Below are 22733 nucleotides of genomic sequence, written 5' to 3'. Positions count from 1 at the left end.
CCCTTTAAAGCTCCCACCTGGTCCTCAGGACAAAACCAAGATGTTGTAAGAGGACTTCCAGGACTCAAGATCTGCTTCCTCCTCTTGCGCCACCCCCCACCCACCCCCATCCAAGGTGACCTCATCCCCTACCACATGTCACCTCCCACTGTCATGGTTGACCACACTGACTGCACACACAGCTGTCCTGTTTCGTGCCTAGCCCATATCTGGTGGCCCCTTCTGAAACACCCTTCCCTGTGGTTTCTGGACATCATTTTCCTTTACAATTCAACAGCTGCCTCCTCTGGGGAACCTTCCTGGAGGGCCCTGAGTTTGACCTTTGCAGCAGAGGTGAGGGAACACATCTGCTCTGTAACAGCTCTTCTGGCTTTTAACCCATTAGCTTTCTGCACTGACCTCAGGGCCAGGGTTGTGTAATGAAGTGTGTTCTCACCTAGCAAAGGGCTCAGACCACCAGGCCTTGAATTTGGCTTGTTGAATAAACAGTCACTGCACGAGAGAGGGAGTGAATGAATGAATGCCCGGTCTGTGCTCACTTTTTGGCCTAGAGACTTCCAGGCTAGGTGTGGAGGGTTTCCCTCAAGGCCCTGGACGGCTGGCATCAGCCCCCTCTACTCCCTGGGCTGACTGGCATTTCAAGAGAAGGGAAGCCTGCTGCCAGTATGAGAGGGTAAAGGCAAGATGAGGAGTGGCATCCATCTGAGCTCAACCATGGAGGTTAGTCATCTCTGATGAGGGAATCTCTGGGCTGAGTGTGTGGGCTGTCCTAGTCTCTTCTTTATCCATTTTAGTCCTGCCTGGAAGGCAGGACTCTGATCGCTGACTCAAGCTGACCACTTCCCTCCTGGCTCCAGCCCCCGTATCACCTCTCTGCTCTCATTTCTTCCTCAGTCCTTTGCAGTCCAGATGCTCAGAGCACCCACCTCTGAGCTTGACTTTCCAGCCATGAACGGGCCCTGCATAGCTCTCCTCCTGACCATGGGTGAGTCTGAGTTCTCAAGAAGGGGGACTTGGGATCCCAGCCCTACACGGCCAAGGCTGAGAGCAGGGTCAGGGTAGGGAGAGAAATTTAACATTGGAGTGCAGGGTTTGGGACCTAGTATTCATAGAGGGAGTGGATGGTAAAGAAGCCATTTGGGGAGAGGTCTTGAGATGCTTGCTGGATGAGAAGTCAGCTGATTTGATAGTCTAGAAGTTCCTTTCCTTTCCTTTTCTTTCCTTTCTTTTCCTTTCCTTTCCTTTCCTTTCCTTTCTTTCCCTCCCTCCATCCTTCCCCTCCCTCCATCCTTCCCCTCCCTCCCTTCCTTTGTTTCTCCCTTCCTCCCTTCCTTCCTTTTTTTTAACCTTCCTTCCTTCCTTCTTTCCTCCCTTCCTCCCTCCCTCTCTCCCTCTCTTTCTTCTTTTCTTCCTTCCTTCCTTTCTTCCCTTCCACCTTCCCACCCTCCCTCCCTCCCGCCTTCCCACCCTCCCTCCCTCCCTCCCTCCCTCCCTCCCTCCCTCCCTCCCTCCCTTTCTCTCTCTCTTTCTCTTTCTCTCTCTCTCTCTCTCTCTCTCTCTCTCTCTCTCTCTCTCTCTCTCTCTTTCTCTCTTTCTTTCTTTCTTTCTTTCGTGGGTGGGCCTTGAACTCAGGCCTGGGCACTGTTCCTGAGTCTTTGTGCTCAAGGCTATCACTCTACTACTTGAGCCTCAGTGCCACTTCCATTTTTGTTTTTGAGTGGTTAATTGGATAAATAGTCTCACGAGGACTTTTCTGTCTCAGTAGGATTTGAACTGCGATCCTCAGCCCTCCTTCCTGAGTAGCTAGGATTATAGGCGTGAGCCATTGGCACCTAGCTCCATAGGTTCCTAAAGCAGGCAGAAGAAATGGATTGGTTCTGTGCCCACTCAGAGTGTCCCTGTGTTTTCCTAACTCCTTTCTCAAGAAGCCCCAGAGGAAGAGGTGGGGAGGGCTGTCTTCACAGCCTGAGTGTTGGTCTGTAGAAAAGAATGGAAAGTTGACTATAGATGGTAAGGGTGGTGAGCATTTGTGACTCATGGGAAGTAGAGAAGGAAGCCCAGGCAAGCCAGGGGACTCTGAGGGACTGGGCCTAGAAGGGCATGGGGAAGTGGAGGCCAGTGAGATGGAGCTCAGTGGGGAGGGAGGGGGAGTGGTCAGGCAACAGATGATCCTTTTCCAAAGCTCTCTTCTTGCTCCTCCCCAGGTTTGGCTGCTTGTCTGGGTTTCAACCTGGAGACAGAAAACCCAATGAGCTTTCATATGAGAAGTGCTGGGTTTGGATACAGTGTGGTGCAATATGGCAGTTCCTGGTAAGAACTAGGTGGTGAATGAGCTCCCTGTACAGAGTCCTGTGCCTCCCTAGTTCTGCAACAATAGGTTGGTGCTCTACCACTTGAGCCATGCCTCCAGCCCAGCTTTTTGCTGGGTTAATGAGAGATAAGAGTCTCCAGGACTTTATCTGCCCAGGCTGGCTTGCTGTTGAATAAATCACAGCTAACATTTATTGAGTGACTACTGAGTGCCAGCCCTTGTGACCTGAATGTTATAGGTGGACATGGAGAACATTTTCATAGCAGTCTTAGAAGGAGCCAGCCACTCAATAAACGTTTATTGAATAGCTACTATATTCATTAGGTATCTTCTAGAGACTGAAAGAGAAAACAATTCCACCTATGCAGAGTTCAAATGGTAGCTAGTCTCCATTTGAGGCTCAGGAGTTCTACTGTCTTCCCACCCCACTTTTTTTTTCTCTCAGGAGTGGGACTTGAACTCAGGACCTTGTGCTCTCATCTGACTTTTTATTTTGCTTAAGGCTGGGATGTTATCACTTGAGCCATTCCTCTGCTTTCTGCTTTTTGCTAGTAAAGAGTGTTATGGACTTTTCTGCCTGGGTTGGCTTTGAACTTTTATCCTTAGACTCCTGAGTACCTAGTTATAGATATGAGCCACCAAAGCCTGGTTTGTCTGTATCTCTGTATATGTGTGTGTGTGTGTGTGTGTGTGTGTGTGTGTGTGTGTGTGTGTAGAGAGAAAGAGAGAGAGAGAGAGAGAGAGAGAGAGAGAGAGAGAGAGAGAGAGAGAGAGAGAGAGAGAGAGAGAGAGAGAGAGAGAGAGGAGGGGAGAAATAAAGAGAGTCCTGGGGCTTTGAACTCAGGGTCTGGGCACTGACTCTAACATCATCATCATCATCATTATTATTATTATTATTTGCTCAGAGCTGTACTCAGTAACTGAACAATAGCTCCACTTTTTCTTTTGGTTGTTGTGGGGCTTGAAATCAGGGCCTGGGTGCTGTCCCTGAGCTTTTTTTTTGGGGGGGGGGTCCAGTTGTGGGCCTGAACTCTGGGCCTGGGCACTGTCCCTCAGCTCTTCAGCTTAAGGTGAGTACTCTACCACTTAAGGCCACAGCGCCACTTCCTGTTTTCTGGTGGTTAATTGGTGATAAGAATCTCACGGATTCTCCTGCCTAGGGTGGCTTTGAACCTCGATCCTCAGATCTCAGCCTCCTGAGTAGCTACAATTACAGGTGTGAGTCACAATGCCTGGTTCTCTCTGCCCTTTAACAACAGTGTTCTGTCTCCCTTGTAGGGTGGTGGTTGGAGCCCCCCGGGAGATAAAAGCCACCAACCAAACAGGCGGCCTCTACCAGTGTGACTATATCACAGGCCAGTGCAAGTCCCTCCAGCTGCAGGGTGAGCCACAGCCCCTGGCTGGGTCCTGGCTCCCAGGCCCTGGGGTCAAGACTCCTGCCTGCCAGCTTCTGCTCTGTGCTGTCTGCAGACCCCTGAAGGCCTCTCACCATTACAGCCCTGCGCTTCCTCAGCTTTGCTAGGACTCAGAGATCCCTTGGCCTGCCAGGCTCTGAGTGTCTTGATTGTACCTCCCACCCAATCTCTTACACAATCTCCTCTGTCTTGGTGGTAACATGTGCTTATCTATCTCCCCAGTGCCTCCAGAGGCTGTGAACATGTCCTTAGGTCTGTCCTTGGCAGCTGGCACCAACCCATCCCAGCTCCTGGTGAGTTGCCCTGCATCACGGGAGGGTCCTAAGCGTGTGTGTGTTGTGGAGGGTGGAGTTTCTGGGATAGGAGCTCCGCAGAGGCAGCCCCTCCTAGCAGCCCCCTTTGTTGCTAGGCCTGTGGCCCCATGGTGCAGAAGGCATGCAGAGAAAACCTCCACTTGACTGGGTTCTGCTTCTTGCTGACCTCATCTTTCCTGCAGAAACAAAGGCTCCCAGCTGCCCTGCAGGGTGAGTGTTCTGGACCACCAGCTCTTCTGGGGACCTCACACCACACGTGCAATTGGGGGTGCAGTGGGGTCAGAGGTACTTTTTCAGAGTGGATAAGAGAAGGAAGGAATCTTGTCTGGCTGTGGTGGCTCCTGACTGTCATCCTAGATACTCAGGAGGCTGAGATCAGAGAAGTGACATTGAAAGCCAGCCCAGGCAGGAGAATGAATGAGACTCTTATCTCCAACGATCCAGCAAAAAGCCAAAAGTGGAGCTGTGGTTCAAGTTGTAAACTTGAGTAAAACAGCTCAATGACAACACCCAGGTCCTGAGTTCAAGCCCCAGTATTGATGTTCATGTGCACTTGCGCGTGCGCGTGCACACACACACATCAGCACTGACTGTAATTGATGAGCAGAGCAGGTACACGGTTTTCCTGGCTGGACACCGAGGGTGTGTAGAAGAGGTGGGATCAGATTTCAGGAAAGGGGCACAATGGCTGGGGTGGAAGGAGGTGGCTTTGAGTCTCACCTCCAGATGAGAGGAGCTGTCAGTGGCTATGCAGGGTGAAGGACTTGAGTCAATTGTGGCCTCTTGTTGAGACTTGAAGAGAATGCCCTGTGTCTCAGCCAGGGGACTGGGAAGCCCTGCCCCTGACAAGGAGAGGACCCAGCTGGATTGCCTGGCGTGGATCACCACATGGGGGCTGGAGAAGGCTGTTAGGAAGAATGAATGAGTTTTCCTGGCTAGGATGTCAAGGTCCCAGGCTTTGGGGCCTGATCTTTGGAGGATTTCTTTTCCAGAGTGTCCCAAGCAGGAACAGGACATTGTGTTCCTCATTGATGGCTCAGGAAGCATCTTCCGTAAGGACTTCAACAAAATGCTCTACTTCGTGAAGGCTGTGATGAGCCAGTTCCAGGGATCCAGTGCCCAGGTGTGGCCTGGCGGGCGGGGAGACCATGCTGCAGGGCGTGGCTGGGTGGTGCTGGGGTGCTAAGGAAAGAGTCTCAGTCTTGAGCATTCTGTGGGTCTGTCAGTTCTCCTTGGTGCAGTTTTCCAGCAGTGTCAAGATACACTTCACCTTCCGGGACTTTGCCCGCAATCCCAACCCCGAGAGCTTGATGAAGTCTATATATCAGCTAAAACAGTTCACCCACACTGCCACAGCCATTGACACAGTCAGGTGAGTCCTGATCTCTCACAATCCTTCTCAAGGCACCCAGGGCTTCCACTGGGCCTCATTTGCTTCCCCTCCCCTCAGTTGAATATCCAGAGATGGAAACTCTGTGACCAGTTTACCAACTTTGCGGGAAACTGAATAGAAACTGAAGTCTCTCAGGGGAAGGGATGTGGCCACCTTCTCCAAAAGGAGAATTCCATCTCTAGACCCTCTTAAAAAATATCTTCCCTTTCTCCTTCTTCCCCATCCTCCCCCTTCTCCTCCTTCTTCCTCCCCCTCTTCTTCCTCCTCCTCCTCCTTCTGTCAGTAGTAGGGTTAAAGTCAGAGCCTGGGTGCCATCCCTGAGTTCTCTGTGTGTGTGTGTGTGTGCGCCTGTGTGTGTGTGTAAGATGGGGCTTGAACTCTAGGCCTGGGTGCTGTCCCTGAGCTCTTCAGCTCAAGGCTAGTGCTCTATGACTTAAGGTACAGCGCCACTTCAGGCTTTTTCTGTTTATGTGGTACTGAGGAATTGAACCCAGGGCCTTATGCGTGGGAGGCAAGACACTCTGCTGCAGAGCTACCTTCCCAGTCTTCCCTGAGCTCTTTTGCTCAAGGCTAATGCTCTAGTACTTTGAGCCACAGTGCCACTTCTGGTTTTCTGGTGCTTCATTGGAGATAAGTCTTACAGGTCCTGGGCACCCAGGGCTCACGGCTTTAATCCTAGCTAATCAGGAAGCTGAGATCTGAGGATTACTGTTCCCATCCAGACTAAGTAAGGAAGTCCATGAGACTCTTATCTCCAATAAAGTAGTTAGAAAAGACCAGAAGTGGCACTATGGCTCAAGTGGTAGAGCACTCACTAACCTTGAGCACAAAGAGGCTCAGGGACAGCACCCAGGTCCTGAGTTCAAGCCCCAGGGCTACCATTAAAAGCAAAAAACTGTTTCACAGGACGTTTTTTGTCCAGGCTGTCTTTGAACTATAATCTTTAGCTCTCTGCCTCCTAAGTAGCTAGGATTATAGGTGTGAGCCACCAGTGCCTAGCTTTAATTTTTTCCTGGGATTCCTAGGGCTTGAATTCAAGGCCTGGGTGCTGTCCTTGAGCTTTTTCATTCATGATCAGTGCTTTCCTACTTGAGCCACAGTTCCACTTCTAGCTGGTTTATTCTTGTTTTTGTTTGTTTTTTGATTAAGTGGAGGTAAAAGTCTTGCCGACTTTTCTGCCTGAGCTGGCTTTGAATAGGATCCTGACATCTCAGCTTCCTGAGTAGCTAGGATTATAGGTGTGAGCCACTGATGGCTGACTAGGACCCCTCCCCACCTTTTCAATTTCCTGACAGAAAGAATGTGTTCACTGCTGCAAATGGAGCCCGCAAAGATGCCACCAAGATCCTCATCGTTATCACTGATGGGTGGAAAGATGGGGACAAAATGGAATATAAGGACGTGATCCCCAAGGCCGAGGAGGCAGGCATCTTCCGCTATGCCATCGGGGTAGGTCCTGGCAGCTCCCCCCGCTCCCCCCGCCTTTTGCAGACAACTTCCCTCCAGCTCTCTCATCTCCTGTAAAGCAGAAAGACAATTGTCCTCATCTAGAGACCCATTGTCTTTTTCTTCACCTCCTTGATAATCTCCAAGACTTTCCCCCCATTTATCTTGCAGGATGGACCCAGTAGGGGTCTTGGAAGACAGTATCACCCACATGCATAGTTCTTTGTTTTGTTTTGTTTTCTCTTTATGGGTCCTAGGTCTTCAACTGAGGTCCTGGGTGCTGTCCCTGAGGTTTTGTGCTCCAGGCTAGTGCTCTACCACTTTGAGCCACATCTCCATTTCTGGCTTTTGGTGGTTCATTGGAGATAAGAGTCTCACAGACTTTCCTGCCCAAGTTGGCTTTGAATTACGATCCTCACATCTTAGCTTCCTGAAGAGCTAGGATGACAGGCGTGAGCCACTGGTGCCTGGCTACAGGTCAGCTTTTTCCATGAATGATTTTCATGGTGAATTGGTCTCTTTTGGGAACAGGTTGGAAAGGCTTTTGAAAATGCACATTCTCAGGCAGAATTAAAAACCATTGCCTCGAGTCCTTCCCAGGAACACGTATTTCACGTGGAGAACTTCGATGCACTGAAGATGATTCAAAACAAGCTGAAAGAGAAGATCTTTGCCATTGAGGGTATGTCAGACTGGGAGCTACTAGCTTTAAATGTCCTCAGTCATCATGCTGGTCCTGGGCACTCATGCTGTAGTAAGATGCAGATTCTACTTAGAATCCAAGTCCTCCTTGGACTTGGAAAAGCCCATCTTTCTCCCTGAAGCCTCTGTCATGGTGCCTTTCCAGGTACAGAGACGGGAAGTAGCAGTTCTTTTGAATTGGAGATGGCCCAGGAAGGCTTCAGTGTGGCCTTCACACCTGTGAGTGGTCCCTTTGAGGCTGAGGATGGAGGATGAGGGAGAGGAAAGAGGAGGGGCTTGGTGGTGTGAAGGGAGAGGCAGGCTCTGTTCAGACTAGGTTGTCTTCTTACTCTGGCCTGCTCAGTTCTGATCCTTTCCTCCCAGGATGGACCGGTTCTGGGAGCTGTGGGGAGCTTTGGCTGGTCTGGAGGCGCCTTCCTGTACCCCCCTAGTGGGGCCCCCACCTTCATCAATGAGTCTCAGAAGAGTGTGGACATGAGAGACTCCTACCTAGGTGAGGAAGGCCGGGGGGGGGGGGGGGGCTGCTGGGAAGTGGGGGAGACGCCTTGGAGCTGAGGCCCGGTTTCCTCAGGTTACTCCATGGAGCTGGCCCTGTGGAAGGGGACATGGAGTCTGGTCATGGGGGCCCCTCGGCACCAGCACATGGGGAAGGTTGTCATGTTCACCCAGGACGTGGGGCAATGGAAGCCAAATGCTGAGGTCCCCGGGACCCAGGTGGGTGTGGGTGAGATGGGGGGGGTGGACCTCAACGGGGCCATGTGGCTGGGTAGAGAAGGGGATGGGGTTTGGGCTCATGAGGGAGAGGCGGGGGGGGGGGGGGTCAGGCAGGTGAGCTCGGATTCTGCCCTCCAGATTGGCTCCTACTTTGGGGCCTCCCTGTGCTCCGTGGACGTCAGCAGAGATGGCAACACCGACCTGATCCTCATTGGGGCCCCGCATTACTATGAGCAGACGCGAGGGGGCCAGGTGTCCGTGTGCCCCATGCCCAGGGGGGTGAGTGGCACATGGGGCCCGGGCAGGGTGGGGGCTGGAGGGGGGGGAGGCTGGGTTGTGCTGACACTGGTTTCATTATGCAGAGGGCTCGGTGGCGGTGTGAGTCTGTTCTCCATGGGGAGCAGGGCCATCCCTGGGGCCGCTTTGGGGCGGCCCTGACAATACTGGGGGACGTGAACGGGGACAAGCTGACAGATGTGGCCATTGGAGCTCCAGGAGAGCAGGAGAACCGGGGTGCGGTCTACATATTTCACGGGACCTCAGGCCTGGACTTGGGCCCTGTACACAGCCAGGTAAGGCCCTGTGGGTGTGTTTCATGACTGCCGGCTTGCGTTTTCTCTCCTTTTTCTCACAGTCACTAGGAAAGTGAGCCCCTTTTTCCCAGCATGGTCCCTTTTGTAGCATCTTAATCCTGTGGCATTAAGAAATGACAACTTGCCAGGTGTGGGTGGCTCACGCCTATAATCCTAGTTACTCAGGAGGCTGAGATTTGAGGATTGCGGTTCAAAGCCAGCCTGGGCAGGAAAGTCCATGAGACTCTTATCTCCAATAAACCACTAGAAAACCAGAAGTGGGGCTGTGGCTCAAGTGGTGGAGCTGAAGATCTGAGAGACAGCGTCTAGGCCCAGAGTTCAAGCCCCATGACCGACAAATGAAAAGAAAAGAAATGGCAATTTGATTGATAGATGTACTACTTTGTAGCACAATTTTATGATTCAGGAGTTTCCCATACAGGCTTTTTAATCGCCCAACAATGTACAAGCTATACAAGCCACACTTCAGCAAACCTGTTTCACTTTTCATCTTTGAGTGTGTGTGTGTGTGTGTGTGTGTGTGTGTGTGTGTGTGTGTGTGTGTGTGTGTGTGTGGTGTGTGTGTGTGTTTGTATGTGTGTAGGTATTGGAGCTTGAACTCAGGACCTCATACTCTCAAATTAGCTTTTTTTCTCTCTCTCTCAAGGCTGAGCCACAGCTTTACTTTTGAGCCACAGCTTTACTTCCATAGCAAATAGATTTTCCAGATGAAATTTGACCAGTCCAGGATTAGGGATGGCCATTTCTGACTCCTAACCCAGTGCTCAGTCTCTCAGTGGTTTCCTGTTGCTCATAAGTTTAGGTCTCATGGAGTCTGTCCTCTTATCCCTGGATGGTGCATGATTTTTATCCCATTCTTGAAATCTGTGAACTCGGAGTCTGTCCTCTTATCCCTGGATGGTGCATGATTTTTATCCCATTCTTGAAATATGTAAACTACACATCTAGGAGGCTGGTAGCTCATGCCTGTAATCCTAGCTACTCAGAAGGTTGAGATCTGAGGATTGAGGCTTGAAGCCAGCTGGGGCAGGAAAGTATGCAATTAATTACAAAAAAAAAAAAAAAGCAGGAAGTAGAGCTGTGACTCAAATGGTAGAGTGCTAGCCTTGAGCAAAACAGTTAAGTGAGAGTATGAGACTCAGAGTTCAAGTCCCAGCACTTTCTCTCTCTCTCTCTTTCTCTCTCTCTCTCTCTCTCTCTCTCACACACACACACACACACGAACATGCACACACATATGCACGCACAATACACTCATGCAAGTGCACATACATATGAATATCTAAATAGATTTTTTCCAAATTAACAAGAGCCAAAGAATATATATATATATATATATATATATATATAATATATATATATATTTTTTTACTGTAGTGGAGATGTATGAAGGGGTTACAGTTACTTGAGTCAGGTATTGAGTACATTTCTTTTTGAACAGTGTCACCGCTTCCCTCATTTTCTCCGAGTTTTTCCCCTCCTGGCCCTCCTCTCCTCCTCCCGAGTTGTACAGTTTACTTTCTTTCCTTCCTTATTTTTCTTCCTTTCTTTTTTCTCTTTCTTCCTTTCTGTTTTCTTTCTCCCTTCCCTTTCTCCTTCCCTCCTTTTTCTATCCTCTCTCTTTCTTTCTCTCTTTCTTTCTTTTCCTTTTTCTTTCTTTCTCTCCCTTCCTTCCTTCCTTCTTTCCTTTCTTTCTTTCTTTCTTTCTTTCTTTCTTTCTTTCTTTCTTTCTTTCTTTCTTTCCTTCTTTCTTTCCTTCTTTCTCTCTTTCCTTCTTTCTCTCTTTCCTTCTTCTTTTTTCCTGGTCCTGGGGCTTGAAGTCAGAGTCTGGTCACTGTCCCTGAGCCTTTTTGTGTTCAAGGCTAGTGCTCTACTACTTGAGCTACAGCACCACCTCTGGCTTTTTGAGTAGTGTATTGGAGTTAACAGTCTCACTGGGACTTTACTGCCCAGGCTAGTTTGAACCGAGATCCTCAGGTCTCAGCTTCCTGAGTAGCTAGGATTACAGGCATGAGCCACTGATACCTGACATATAATTCATTTTTAGCACAGTGTCTAGTGTCTAGTATCACTGCTGAATCACATCTATATTCACAAATACACACACACACATATCTGAGCTGGACATCAACTGCTCATGCCTATGCTTATAATCCTAACTACTCAGGAGGCCGAGACCTGAGAATCATTGTTCAAAACCAAAGCTGGAAGACTCTTATTTCTAGTTAACCAGCAAAAAGCTGGAAGTGGCTTGTGTAGTTCAGTTGGTAGAGCACCAGTCTTGGTACTCTCATCAGTATCTTCTCCTCATCCCCGCTCACCCTTTCTCCTGGTCAGAGGATCCCAGCCTCCCAGCTCTCCTCCAGTCTCCAGTATTTTGGGCAGTCGCTAAGTGGGGGTCAGGACCTCACCCGGGATGGACTGGTGGACCTGGCCGTGGGGTCCCAGGGCCAAGTGCTGCTGCTCAGGTGAGAACCTTTCTCAGCTCCTCCTCCTCGGTCCTGGGTCTGGGTGAGGGCCCCGGGCCTCCCCACGTCAGGCTAGTGCTCCCAGGGAGTAGCCAGCACATTGTCTCAGCCCAGTGTCTGCCCACAGGAGCCGACCTGTCCTCCAAGTGGCGGCAGACATCCGATTCTCATCTGCAGAGATCGCCAGGACTGTGTTTGAGTGTCAGGAGAAGGCGGCTTCTGTCCAGGCACTGGGCCATGCCAATGTCTGCCTTCACATTTCTGAAAATTCTAAGCACCAACTAGGTGAGTGACCCAGGACCTTTCCCCCTCCCCTGCATCTGGAACCTTCTAGCCCAGGACTTCCTGTTAGATCACCTGTTTTTGTCCCCCCCCCCCCCCCCCCGGCATTCCCAGTGCTTCTCATATTCTGCTTTCCCTTCCTTACAGGTAACCTTCTAAGCTCTGTGACCTTTGACCTGGCCCTGGATCCTGGCCGGCCAATTCCCCGGGCCATCTTCAAGGACTCAAACACCCGGCTTCTGAGGTGGACTCAAGTGCTTGGCTTGAACCAGCATTGTAAACAAGTGCAATTACTCCTCCCGGTAAGAGGGCCTCCTATGGACACAGATAGGGGTGTGGGTGGGCATCATTGGTTAGGGGTTGGGGTGAGGGGGCAGGCAGCAGTCTGGCCAGAGAAAAGAACAGGGTGTGTTCTGTTCCCTGGAGCTCAGCCCCAGCACAGGGCCTAGCATGCAGGTGGTGCTGGACATGTGTTAATTGGATGAGTGAATGAATGAAGGAGTCTGGTTACAAGGGCCAGAGGTGACACATCTGGGTTTTGGGAAAGAGAATAGGGCTGTTTGAGAGAGCTCTGTGGCTCTAGGCTGATCCAGGCTTTATAGAGCATGTACTTGTGTCTCTGCTCTCTGGAGACAGGCTCTATCCTAGAAGCCGGAGACAAAGAAGGAACAACACAAAACCACCCATCCCTCCCAATAAGTTGGGAGGTAACAGATGTTAGGTGGCAGTAAAGGCTCAGAGGGAAGAGCAGGCCAGGGCTGGCGGGCGTCTGGGTACAGTGTGAGGTAGTGTTTGGGCAAAGTGAGGGGTCTGCGGGGGAAATGGGCAGGTTCTGTGGGGCTGGCTGAAAAATGCTCCTTGATATCAGTTGTCATCATCCCCCCTTACAGATGGGTAGACTGGACACAGATTTCCTTAACACTTCTTTTCCATGTCTACCCTCTAGGACTGTGTGGAAGACGCCATAACCCCCATCACCTTGCGCCTCAACTTCTCCCTAGTGGGCCTGCCCATCAGTTCCTTCAGAAACCTCAGTCCTGTGCTGGATAAGGAGGCCCAGACCTACTTCACGGCCTATGTGAGTTGGGTCTCTGTAGTGTTGGGGCCTCTGTGGTGGTTGGGGGGCAGGGGGAGCTCTCCCAAGATCTCCAGAAAACCCTTCTCTGCCTTTCTCTCAGCTTCCCTTTGAGAAGAACTGTGGAGCTGACCACATCTGCCAGGATGACCTTGATGTCACCTTCAACTTTGCAGGGTGAACTTGGAAGCCCTAATGCCTCCTTCCCTGTCTATCTAATACCCCTTACCCCACATACCCCATGGGACACCCCTATACCATGTATGCCCTCAGTCACAGAATCATCTGGTCTTCCCAACCCAACATGCAGCCTGGAGACCCTGGTGGTGGGGAACAACCTGGACCTGAATGTCGAGGTGACAGTGTCCAACGATGGCGAGGATTCCTATGGGACCACGGTTACCTTTGTCTACCCAGCAGGGCTTTCCTATCGGCGAGTGACTGGCAGCCAGGTGCTTCTCCCTGGGAAAGAGTGAAGCCAGTGGGCTGGATGCTAGCACAGACCTGCATTAGGCCCACCGCTCAGGCTGGGATGCCATGGCTCATCAGCCTCTAATAGGCCACCAGGGCTGGGCTGGGCTGAGCTGTCTGGGAGGGCTGGCGTTGTCCCATGCACTTCACTTTGGGCATTTAAAGACATGCCTATCAGAAATGAGTTCCTAGCTGGGTACCAGTGGTTCATGCCTGTCATCCTAGCTACTCAGGAGGCTGAGATTTGAGGATTGTGATTGAAAGCCAGCCTGGGTAGAAACAAAAAGTGTGAGATCCTTGCTGCCCCATTAACCAGCAAAAAGCTGAGAGTGGAGGTTTGGCCTATGTGGTAGAGTTGCTAGCCCAAATAGGGATTTGGGGGGAAGAGAAAGCTGAGGGACAGTGGCCAGGCCCTGAGTTTGAGCCCCAGACAAAGAAGGATCATCTTCAGGGGGGTTCCAGGACAGTATTTTGTGCTGCTGAGTCTCTCTGAATCCTCAATAACTAGTCATCAGTGCTGTTCCGCTTGCCTTTGCTCAAGACCTCGCTGCAGCAGCGTCCTCTCACCCTGACCTGTGACAGCGTCCAGACCAAGGACCAGCACCTGAGGAGCACCAGCTGCCGCCTCAGCCATGTGATCTTCCACGGGGGCACAAAGGTCAGCCTGGCACAAATGTCTACCCCTCCTGCCTGGCCCTTCCTGCCTGGCCCCTCCCTGATCTCCTCCTTTTCCCCTGTTACTCAGATTTCCTTCTTGGCTACTTTTGATGTCTCCCCCAAAGCTGTGTTGGGCAACAGAGTACTTCTGACAGCCAATGTGAGCAGGTGAGCCTGGCAAAGATCCAGGGGGTGCCCCCTTCTTCCTGTGTCCCCCTGCCAGGGTGTCACAGTCCAGCCTGGCCTTCTGGGGCCCTGGTGCATGTGGCTTTCCTCTTTTTCCAGTGACAACAACTCACCTGGGGCTAACAGGTCCTCCTTCCAGCAGGAGCTCCCTGTGAAGTATGCAGTCTACACTGTGCTCAGCAGGTATCTCCTGGTGCCCTTGGGGCCACCAACCACTCTTCTCCTCCACCCTAACCAGGGCAGGAGTGTGTGTGTGTGTGTGTGTGTGTGTGTGTGTGTGTGTGTGTGTGTGTGTGTGTGTGTGTGTGTCAGTGTGTGTGTGTGTCAGTGTGTGTGTGTGTGTGTGTGTGTGTGTGTGTGTGTGTGTGTGTCCGTACTGGGATTGAACTTGAGATTTGTGCTATTACTTAGCTTCCCCCCACTTTTTTGTTGTTGTTTTGTTCAAGGCTGGTGCTCTGCCACTTGAGTCATACCTCCACATCCTGTAGAACCATCTTTTTTTTTGTTGGTCATGGAGCTTGAACTCAGGGCCTGGGTGATATCCCTGAGCTCAAGGTCAGCACAATGCCAGCCCAGGCTGGCTTTGAACTGCAATCCTCAGATCTCAGACTCCTGAGTAGCTAGGATTATAGCCATGAGCTACCAGGACCTAGTGTGTATGTATAAATATATACATATATATTATATATAAATAGATATGTATAGATATAGACATAGAGATAAAGATACCTATATCTATCTATATACATATATATATATATACATATATATATAGGTATACACACATATAGTCTTTTTGGTAATGGGGGTCAAATCCAGGACATTGCCACTGAGCTACCAGCCCTTCTAGAGTCTTTATCAGGCCAGCTCAGCCACAGACCTCAGTTCCCATCACCCCAAGGCCCCACTGACTCCCCGTGTCCCATGGTATCAGAGCCAGACTCTCCTCAAGACACCTCCCCATGACTTCAAATTCACTCTCACCTCTTTTCTCTCCAGCCAGGAAGAGTCCACCAAATACCTCAACTTCTCAGCCTCAGAGCAGGCGCAGAGCAGCATGGTGAAGCATGGATACCAGGCAGGTGGTGGCATCTCACAGCTCAGGCTGAGTGGGGACCAAGACACTGGACATCAGGCTGGGCTAGGAGCCTGACAGAGGGCTCTGTCTTGCCTTCCTCGCAGGGGCATAACCTGGGACAGAGGGATCTGCCCGTGAGGATCGACTTCTGGGTGCCTGTGGAAGTGGGCGGAGCAGCTGTGTGGACACAAGTGGAGCTCTTACACCCCCAGGTACTCAAGACTGCGTGTGGCCCTGACTGGGCATCTTTTTATCCTAGGTTCCCTGCCCCATATCCATCATGGATTCCTGAGATCCCAACGGAGACATTATTCTCTCCATTTCTTTTTTCTAGAACCCATCCATCCAGTGCTCTTCAGAGAGACTAGTTCCCGTGCAGTCTAACTTCCTGACTCGCATGCAGGAAGATCCTGTGCTGGTGAGGGGGGCTCTGGGCTGTCCCCCATCTCAGGTCACACGTTGAGGGCTTTCATTCAGGAAAGGCTTGACAGCAGGTGGACACTCACGGAAGAGCGGCCTTCTATTCACCCGTGGCTGCTGCTTCCCGTCCATCTCACCGTTTCATGCTGTTTCCTACCTTCACACTCACCTTCCTCTGGTTGGTCCACCATGACTTCTCTGTCTCCAGGACTGCTCCATTGCAGAGTGTCTGAGGTTCCACTGTGACATCCCCTCCTTCAGCATCCAGGAGGAGCTGGACTTTGTCCTGCAGGGCAACCTCAGCTTTGACTGGGTCAGTCAGGTGTGTACACCTCCTCCCTGATCCACGTGGGGCCATCCTCAAGCCAGGATGGTCCTGGAGCTCCCTGCTTGGTCTCCTAGATCCTGTTCCCCAGCTCCTCTCTCCCCCTTGGCAGACATTGCAGAAGAAGGTGTTGGTCATGACGGTGGCTGAGATCACGTTTGACACGTCTGTGTATTCCCAGCTCCCAGGACAGGAGGCGTTTTTGAAGGCCCAGGTAGTTAGTGCCTGCGTGGTGGGCAATGCCCAGGCTAGTAAGGGGCTCCTGCTGTGTGGTGCTGATTGGGGGATTCTCAGACCCAGAGGTAGGAGGTGGAGGCGGGCACCTGGCAGGACAGTTGTCCCTAAATGGATGAATGCTTTTGCATCTCAGCCCTGGAGGAGGGCCTGGGAGGAGAGGAAGGGAGGGACCTAAAGACTGGGCTCCTGGGGAAGCTGACCTGTCAAGAGGCCTGACCCTCCCTGATGGTTTCACCTCCCATCAGATGAAGACAGTGCTGGAGAAATATGAAGTGCCCAACCCTATTCCCTTTATTGTGGGCAGTTCTGTGGGTGGCCTGCTGCTACTGGCTCTCATCACAGCCATCCTGTACAAGGTGAGTGTTTAGCCCGCTTCAAACCCCAGGCTGGGATCCTACTCTTTCTACTGGAAACAAAGAGGTGATTTGGGAGTCTAATATACGTCCTGGGTCACTTCCTGTGGAAAAATCCCTCCCCCTTCCAAGGTCACTTCCTGTGAGGATGTTCTTTCTCCTTGCAAAGTCACTTCCTGTGAGAAAATTGGTCCCCCTTCCAAAATCCTTCCTCCTTCCAAGGTCACTTCCTGGGAGGATCTTTGTTCTACTAACAAAGTCACTGCCTGTGAGAAACACCCTATTCCTTCGAAGGTCCCCAGTCTCCAGTTATATGTCTCTCTCCCTTTCCCCCTACTCTGTGTGTGTGTGTGTGTGTGTGTGTGTGTGTATGTGTGTGTGTGTGTGTGTGTGTGTGTGTGTGTGTGTGTGTGTGTGTGTGTGTGTTTATCCTAACCTGGATCTCAGACTTCTTTTCACCTCTCCCCCTTTTCCACCAACTTCTCCCTCTGTGTGGTCATGTTCCTCCTACTGCAGACACAATAGAATGCAGTCCCAGAATTCAATATGGAGCCACACCAGGTTGATGCTTTCTTTGTATCTTTCTGTGATGACTCACTTGCTGGCCATGGAATCTGAGAGTATGTATAGGCTCCTAGTGCTGGGAACATAGCCAAGGTTCTAGAAATGGTGATAGCTCGTTTTCTCTATGTAACCTCTTTTCTCTTGTATTGGACCTTCTGATTTTCTTTTGTTCTTTTGAAATACATTTATTTCTGGTGCCATTACTGGAGCTTGGATTCAGGGCCTGGCATTCTCCCTTAACTGATCCCATTCAGGGCTGGCACTCTGCCACTTGAACCATGCTCCCATTTCTGGCTTTATTTAATTTTTTCCTAGTAGTTAATTGTAGATAAAAGTCTCTTAGATTTTTCTGCCCAGGCTGGCTTCCAACTCAGCCTCCTGAGTAACTAGGATTACAGGTGTGAGTCTTGGGTGCCTGGTGTCTGGTCTTCCCTTGATTTTCTTCTTCCTCTCCACAGGTGGGCTTCTTCAAACGTCAGTACAAGGCCTTGATGGAGGAAGCAAATGGACAGCAAAAGGCTGCTTCAGAAAATGGGGTAGCAGAGGCTATCCCAGAAAATGGGGTAGCAGAGGCTATCCCGGAAAATGGGGTAGCAGACACGTAGTCTTCTCAGGGAGAAGCCACCCTCTTCTCCTTTGTACCTGCTCCCCTGAGAGCTTTTCTGGTCCTCTTCCTGTCACCTAAATCAGGGAAGGAGCACTCCACCAGAGGAGCTGGGATTAGGCTGTGTCTGCTCTTTGGGAAGATCCATTGTCTTGTCAAAGCTGCAACTGGAGGCTTGGGACAGGACCCAGCCACGGCCTGGAGAACTTACTTTGGAATTTCTATCTGGAAAACTTTAGACCTGAGGCTCCCTTCCTCCCCTAGGCTGTGATTTTCCAGATAGAGACCTGAGGAAGCCACTGGTCCCAACATACTTTCAATGGCTTCTTCATCCTCTCATGTGGATCAGGTGGGATGTCTACAGCTTGAAGTTTGGTCTCTAGAAGATGGGTTTCAAGGCACATTGTGTAAGCTGCTTGGTACCTTCTTAGCCTCCTCATGTCTAGAAAAATCTGGTCAGCATCAGCTTCTCACTGCTTTTGGGAGTCGTGGTTCAGATTTCTTGAACTGGAGTGAATTGTCAGCACACTGGAGTTTGTGAAGCAGGATCCAGCACAGAACAGCATTGGACAGGCAGTCTCTTTCCTCTACAAGGTATTGGCCCTAGAATTCTGCAGCTCATCCAGCTTCAGGTCAAAAAAGGCCCAGATGCCTCTGATTTTTGAGACTTCAAAGGTAGTAAATAAAGACATGCCAGAAGATGACTGTGGAAAAAAAAAACCTTTGTATTTGAAATGTTTGCCTTAATAAATTTAAAACATGCACAGAAAGACGTTTGTGTCTTCACTGGGAAATAAGTCAAAGATCTGAAACTAGCTGGGTGCTGGTGTCTCAGGAGTAATCTTATCTGCTCAGGAGGCTAAGATCTGAGGATCATGGTTTGAAGCTGCCTGAGCAAGAAGGTCCATGAGATTCTTATCTTCAATAAACTAGTAACAAAACCAAACAGCAAAAAGCAAACTAGAGTAAAGCCAGAAGTGGTACAGCATTAGCCTTGAGTAAAAAGAAGCTCAGGGAGAGCACTCAGGCTCGGAGTTCAAGCCCCAGGACTGGCACACAAAAAAAACAAAAAGAAAAATCTGAAACTAAGACCTTTTGTTTTGTTCTGGTCACACATGACAGGCCACTGGAGGACAGAGGGGCTGAGAAAAGTACTTCCTTATACCTCACCTGTCCCAATTATACATCACCTGTTCCAATCGTCCTGTCCTTCGGGGGTACTAGCCCGGAACTGTTTGAACTCGCAAAACAAGTTATGTGCTAAAACTTCCTGCTGACCCTGGCCATATAAACCCTGCTACAACCAGACTCTATGCAACTTCTCTGATCCTGACCAGGAAGTTCATCCGGGAGCGAACTCCAATAAACTTTCCTTTCTTCACCTTTTCCTCCTCCTGCGTGTTCTTTCCTCGCCTAAAACCTTATAACACACAGACAAAAAAGTTATCCATAGTAAGAGAAAGAAGCCAAGTTCTGTAAGACAAATAGCTCGGGACGTTGGGGTCTCATTTAGAAATAAGGACACCAATTTCAAAGGAACTTGGCAAGGCAAAATTTACTTCTGCAGAAAGGTGTGACTTCAGCCAAAATTCTGGCAAACAAGCACCCAGAGCAGGCAGGCTGCTCCCTTTTTATCTCTAACCCAGCAGGCCCCACCCCTCTGCTCCCATTGGCTGATCTCAGGTTCACCATCTGCCAAAGGATGTGCCTTAACAATGCAACTAAATGTCAAGGAGTTTCTAACAGGATATCTTAATTAAAGTGATCAGGAAAAGTATGTATGTAACTGAAATGTATTAAACAAGAGGCCATGCCACCTGACCAAAGCAGAAACCCCTAAGAAAAAACAATTCTCTCAAGACTGACAGGAAGCAACTACTTTCAAAGAGAAGGGGCGTCTCTCCCATATGGACTGCATGCTTTTGCTCATCTGGGGGAACTAGACCTAGATTTGGGTCATTTCTTTTCTGTGTTCACTTGAGATTTAGTTTTTGCAAGGGTTGGTGGTAGTGGATGTGTGAACAGAGGCTGGGTTGTCAAAGAAGTTGACTTCATCATCAGTCATCAGAAGCGAGGTCATCAAGGTCATCAAGGTCAGGAAGAGTCACCTTACTGCATCTGGTCTCAACAGTGGCTCACCATAGCTTCACCACCATGTGTGAACACTTTCAAACATGTATACTTCGAGCCTGCCTGGCACAGACTGGCCTTAAGTCACCACAGTATGTGACAGTAGAGTGGGAGTAGGCAATGAGAAGTACATATATCGGTGGCATCATCTACTCATGCGTGTCATGTCTATCCTTTTATGGAAATTCTTTGCTTGTCCTTCAAAATTTACATGTGTGGGGGCTGGGAAGGTAGCTCCATGGTAGAGTGCTTGCCTTGCATGCAAGAGGCCCTGGGTTCAATTCCTCAGCACCACATAGGCAGAAAAAGCCAGAAGTGGTGCTTGTGGCTCAAGTGGTAGAGTGCTAGCCTTGAGCTGAAGAACTGAGGGATAGTGCCCAGGCCCAGAGTTCAGGCCCCACAACCGACAAAAAAATAAACAATAAAAAAATTTAAATATGTGTGTGTGTGTGTGTGTGTGTGTGTGTGTGTGTACTGGGGTTTCACCTCAGGGCCTGAGTGCTGTTCCTGAGCTTTTGCTTTTTTTTTTTTTTTGTCAGTCCTGGGACTTGAACTCAAGGCCTGGGCACTGTCTCTGAGCTCTTTTGCTCAAGGCTAGCACTCTACCACTTTTGAGCCACAACACTACTTCCAGTTTTCTGGTGGTCAGTTGGAGATAAGAGTCTCACAGACTTTACTGAACTATGATCCTCAGATCTCATACCTCCTGAGTAGCTAGCTAGGATTACAGATGTGAGCCATCAGTGCTTGGCTTTCTTGAACTTTTTTTGCTCAAGGCTACTTCTTTACCACGACAGCCATAGCTCCATTTTTGACATTTTTGGTGGTTCACTGGAGATAATTTTCCTGTCTGGGTTGGCTTCAAACCCTAATCCTCAGATAACAGCCTGTGGAATTGCTAGGATTAAAGGTGTGAACCGCACATACCTGGCTTAAAATTTACAGGATCATGATGATGATTCACCTAGTATAAATTTATATTGCAATAAAAACAGCTCCTGGATTTATTGACTTCCTAGTCCCGCCTGTTGGGTTGGCAGGATCAGAGCAAATGTAGCCTATGCTGGCCTTGAAAGTTGTGATCCTTTTGCCTCCACCCCCCATTCCCCCCTCCCCTGCCCTCCCACCCCCCCCACGCCCCCCCTTCTTCCTCCCCCCCCAATGCTGGGATTATAGGCATACTCCACATTGCCTGCTAGAGTTGATGGCTCTCATCAGGTACCGAGTCTGATGGGGCCTACTGAGGATACCCAATTTGAGGAACATCTGGGGCAGTGAATCTTAATCCCTTTCACCCTTATTTCTTTCTGAAACGGAGTGGGAAAACACTTGCTGAGTCAAGTGACAATACAACTGAGACAAAGTTGGAAATGTTCAGTTTTGGTGGAATCAGCAAAATGTTGGCCTCAAGTACTACTCATCGAAGGAAGTCCAAAATAAAAGATAACGTATGAAATGCGATATCATGGAAGACTGTGTCTAAAAGTCAAGAAATGATGAATATGGAAGGTATATATATATATATATATATATATATATATATATATATATGCACACACACACACACACATATATATATGTGTATATATATATATATATGCACACACACACACACACATATATATATGTGCACTGAAGAGAATTTTGTTAATAATGGAAACTTTATTTATTTTTGTCGGGTGTGGCTTTTTTTTTTGGGGGGGGGGAGTCTGGTCATGGGGCCTGAACTCTGGGCCTGGGCACTGTCCCTCAGCTCTTCAGCTCAAGGCTAGCGCTCTTCCACTTGAGCCACAGTGCCACTTCCACCTTTTTTCTTTTTGCTTATGTGGGCCTCATGCATGCAAGGCAAGTGCTCTACCACTGAGCCACCTTCCCAGCCCCTGAAGAGAATTTTTTAAATTACCTTATTGCTGAATGCTGGTGGCTCACGCCTGTAATCCTAGCTACTCAGGAAGCTGAGATCTGAGAATCATGGTTTGAAGTTAGCCTGGGCAAGAAAGATCTTACGACTTTTATCTCTAATTAAGCACGCGCGCGCGCGCGCGCACACACACACACACACACACACACACACACACACACACAGCCAGAGTGGAGTGCTAACCTTAAACAAAAAATGTTCAGGGTCAGCACCCAAGACCTGCATTTAATCCTCAGGCCCAGCATTAAAAAAAAATAAAGACTTTGTGGTTCCAAACCCAGAGAGAAGTTCACAGAGGCACAGAATGGTTGGCCACCTGCTTCCTGTACAGGGAATGAAGGTTGCTGCTCACTTGCCTACATGAAGCTTCTCAGAGGAGCCTCAAATTCTACCCTGGGCTGAATTCTCTTCAAGAGCATCATTGGTTTATCCAAATTAATTTTTGTAATCCATTAAATTTTAACACTGTTCGGAAAACTCTTTTTTTTTTTTTTTTTTTGGCGGTCGTGGGGCTTGAACTCTGGGCGTGAGCACTATCCCTCAGCTCTTCAGCTCAAGGCGACCACTTTACCACTTGAGCTACAACACCACTTTTGGTTTTCTGGTGGTTTATTGGAGAAAAGAGATTCATGGACTTTCCTGCCTGGGCTGGCTTTGAACCGCAATCTTCAGATCTCAGCCTCCTGACTAGCTAGGATACAGGTGTGAATCACCAGCACCCGGCTAGGAAAACTTTTTTTTTTGCTGGTCCTGGGGCTTGAACTCAGGGCATGGGTGCTGTCCATAGTTGTTGTTTTCCTGCTCAAGGCTGTTGTTCTACCACTTGAATCACACCTCCACTTCCAGGTTTTCCTGGCTAATTGAAGATAAGAATCTCATGGATTTTCCTGCCAGGACTGGCTTTGAACCTCGATCCTCAAATTTCAGCCTCCTGAGTAGCTAGGATCATAGGCATGAGCTACTGGTGCCCAACCTCCAGCGTGTTCTGATTTACCCAAACCTTCTTCCTCACTGAGCCCCGCCTCCTGCCTGGTGAGTCATTATTTTACCCTCCTACCCCCAGCCCCGAGGAGC

The 22733-nt window shown here is 49.7% G+C and overlaps 1 protein-coding gene across 1 annotated transcript; it reads left to right on the top strand.

Annotated features, from left to right (window-relative positions):
- The first annotated feature begins 908 nt into the window (after nt 1–908).
- LOC138814934 (integrin alpha-X-like) lies at nt 909–19079 on the top strand. The gene is made up of 30 exons (XM_070004069.1): nt 909–985; nt 2205–2310; nt 3590–3693; nt 3949–4019; nt 4136–4250; nt 5033–5163; nt 5267–5412; nt 6729–6882; nt 7411–7561; nt 7727–7800; nt 7945–8074; nt 8153–8295; nt 8434–8574; nt 8658–8867; nt 11226–11356; nt 11484–11641; nt 11786–11940; nt 12585–12716; nt 12817–12890; nt 13024–13165; nt 13726–13842; nt 13930–14009; nt 14127–14210; nt 15027–15105; nt 15210–15317; nt 15440–15523; nt 15734–15847; nt 15963–16064; nt 16333–16443; nt 17463–19079. Exons 1-30 carry the CDS (start codon nt 910–912, stop codon nt 17607–17609), a joined length of 3570 nt encoding a protein of 1189 aa, XP_069860170.1. The 5' UTR covers nt 909; the 3' UTR covers nt 17610–19079.
- Nucleotides 19080–22733: the final 3654 nt, after the last annotated feature.

Source organism: Dipodomys merriami, unplaced genomic scaffold (genome assembly GCF_024711535.1).
Source record: "Dipodomys merriami isolate MVZ:Mamm:240054 unplaced genomic scaffold, mDipMer1.0.p SCAF_62, whole genome shotgun sequence".
Classification (NCBI taxonomy): domain Eukaryota; kingdom Metazoa; phylum Chordata; class Mammalia; order Rodentia; family Heteromyidae; genus Dipodomys; species Dipodomys merriami.
This window is presented reverse-complemented; position numbering and strand designations above follow the sequence as displayed.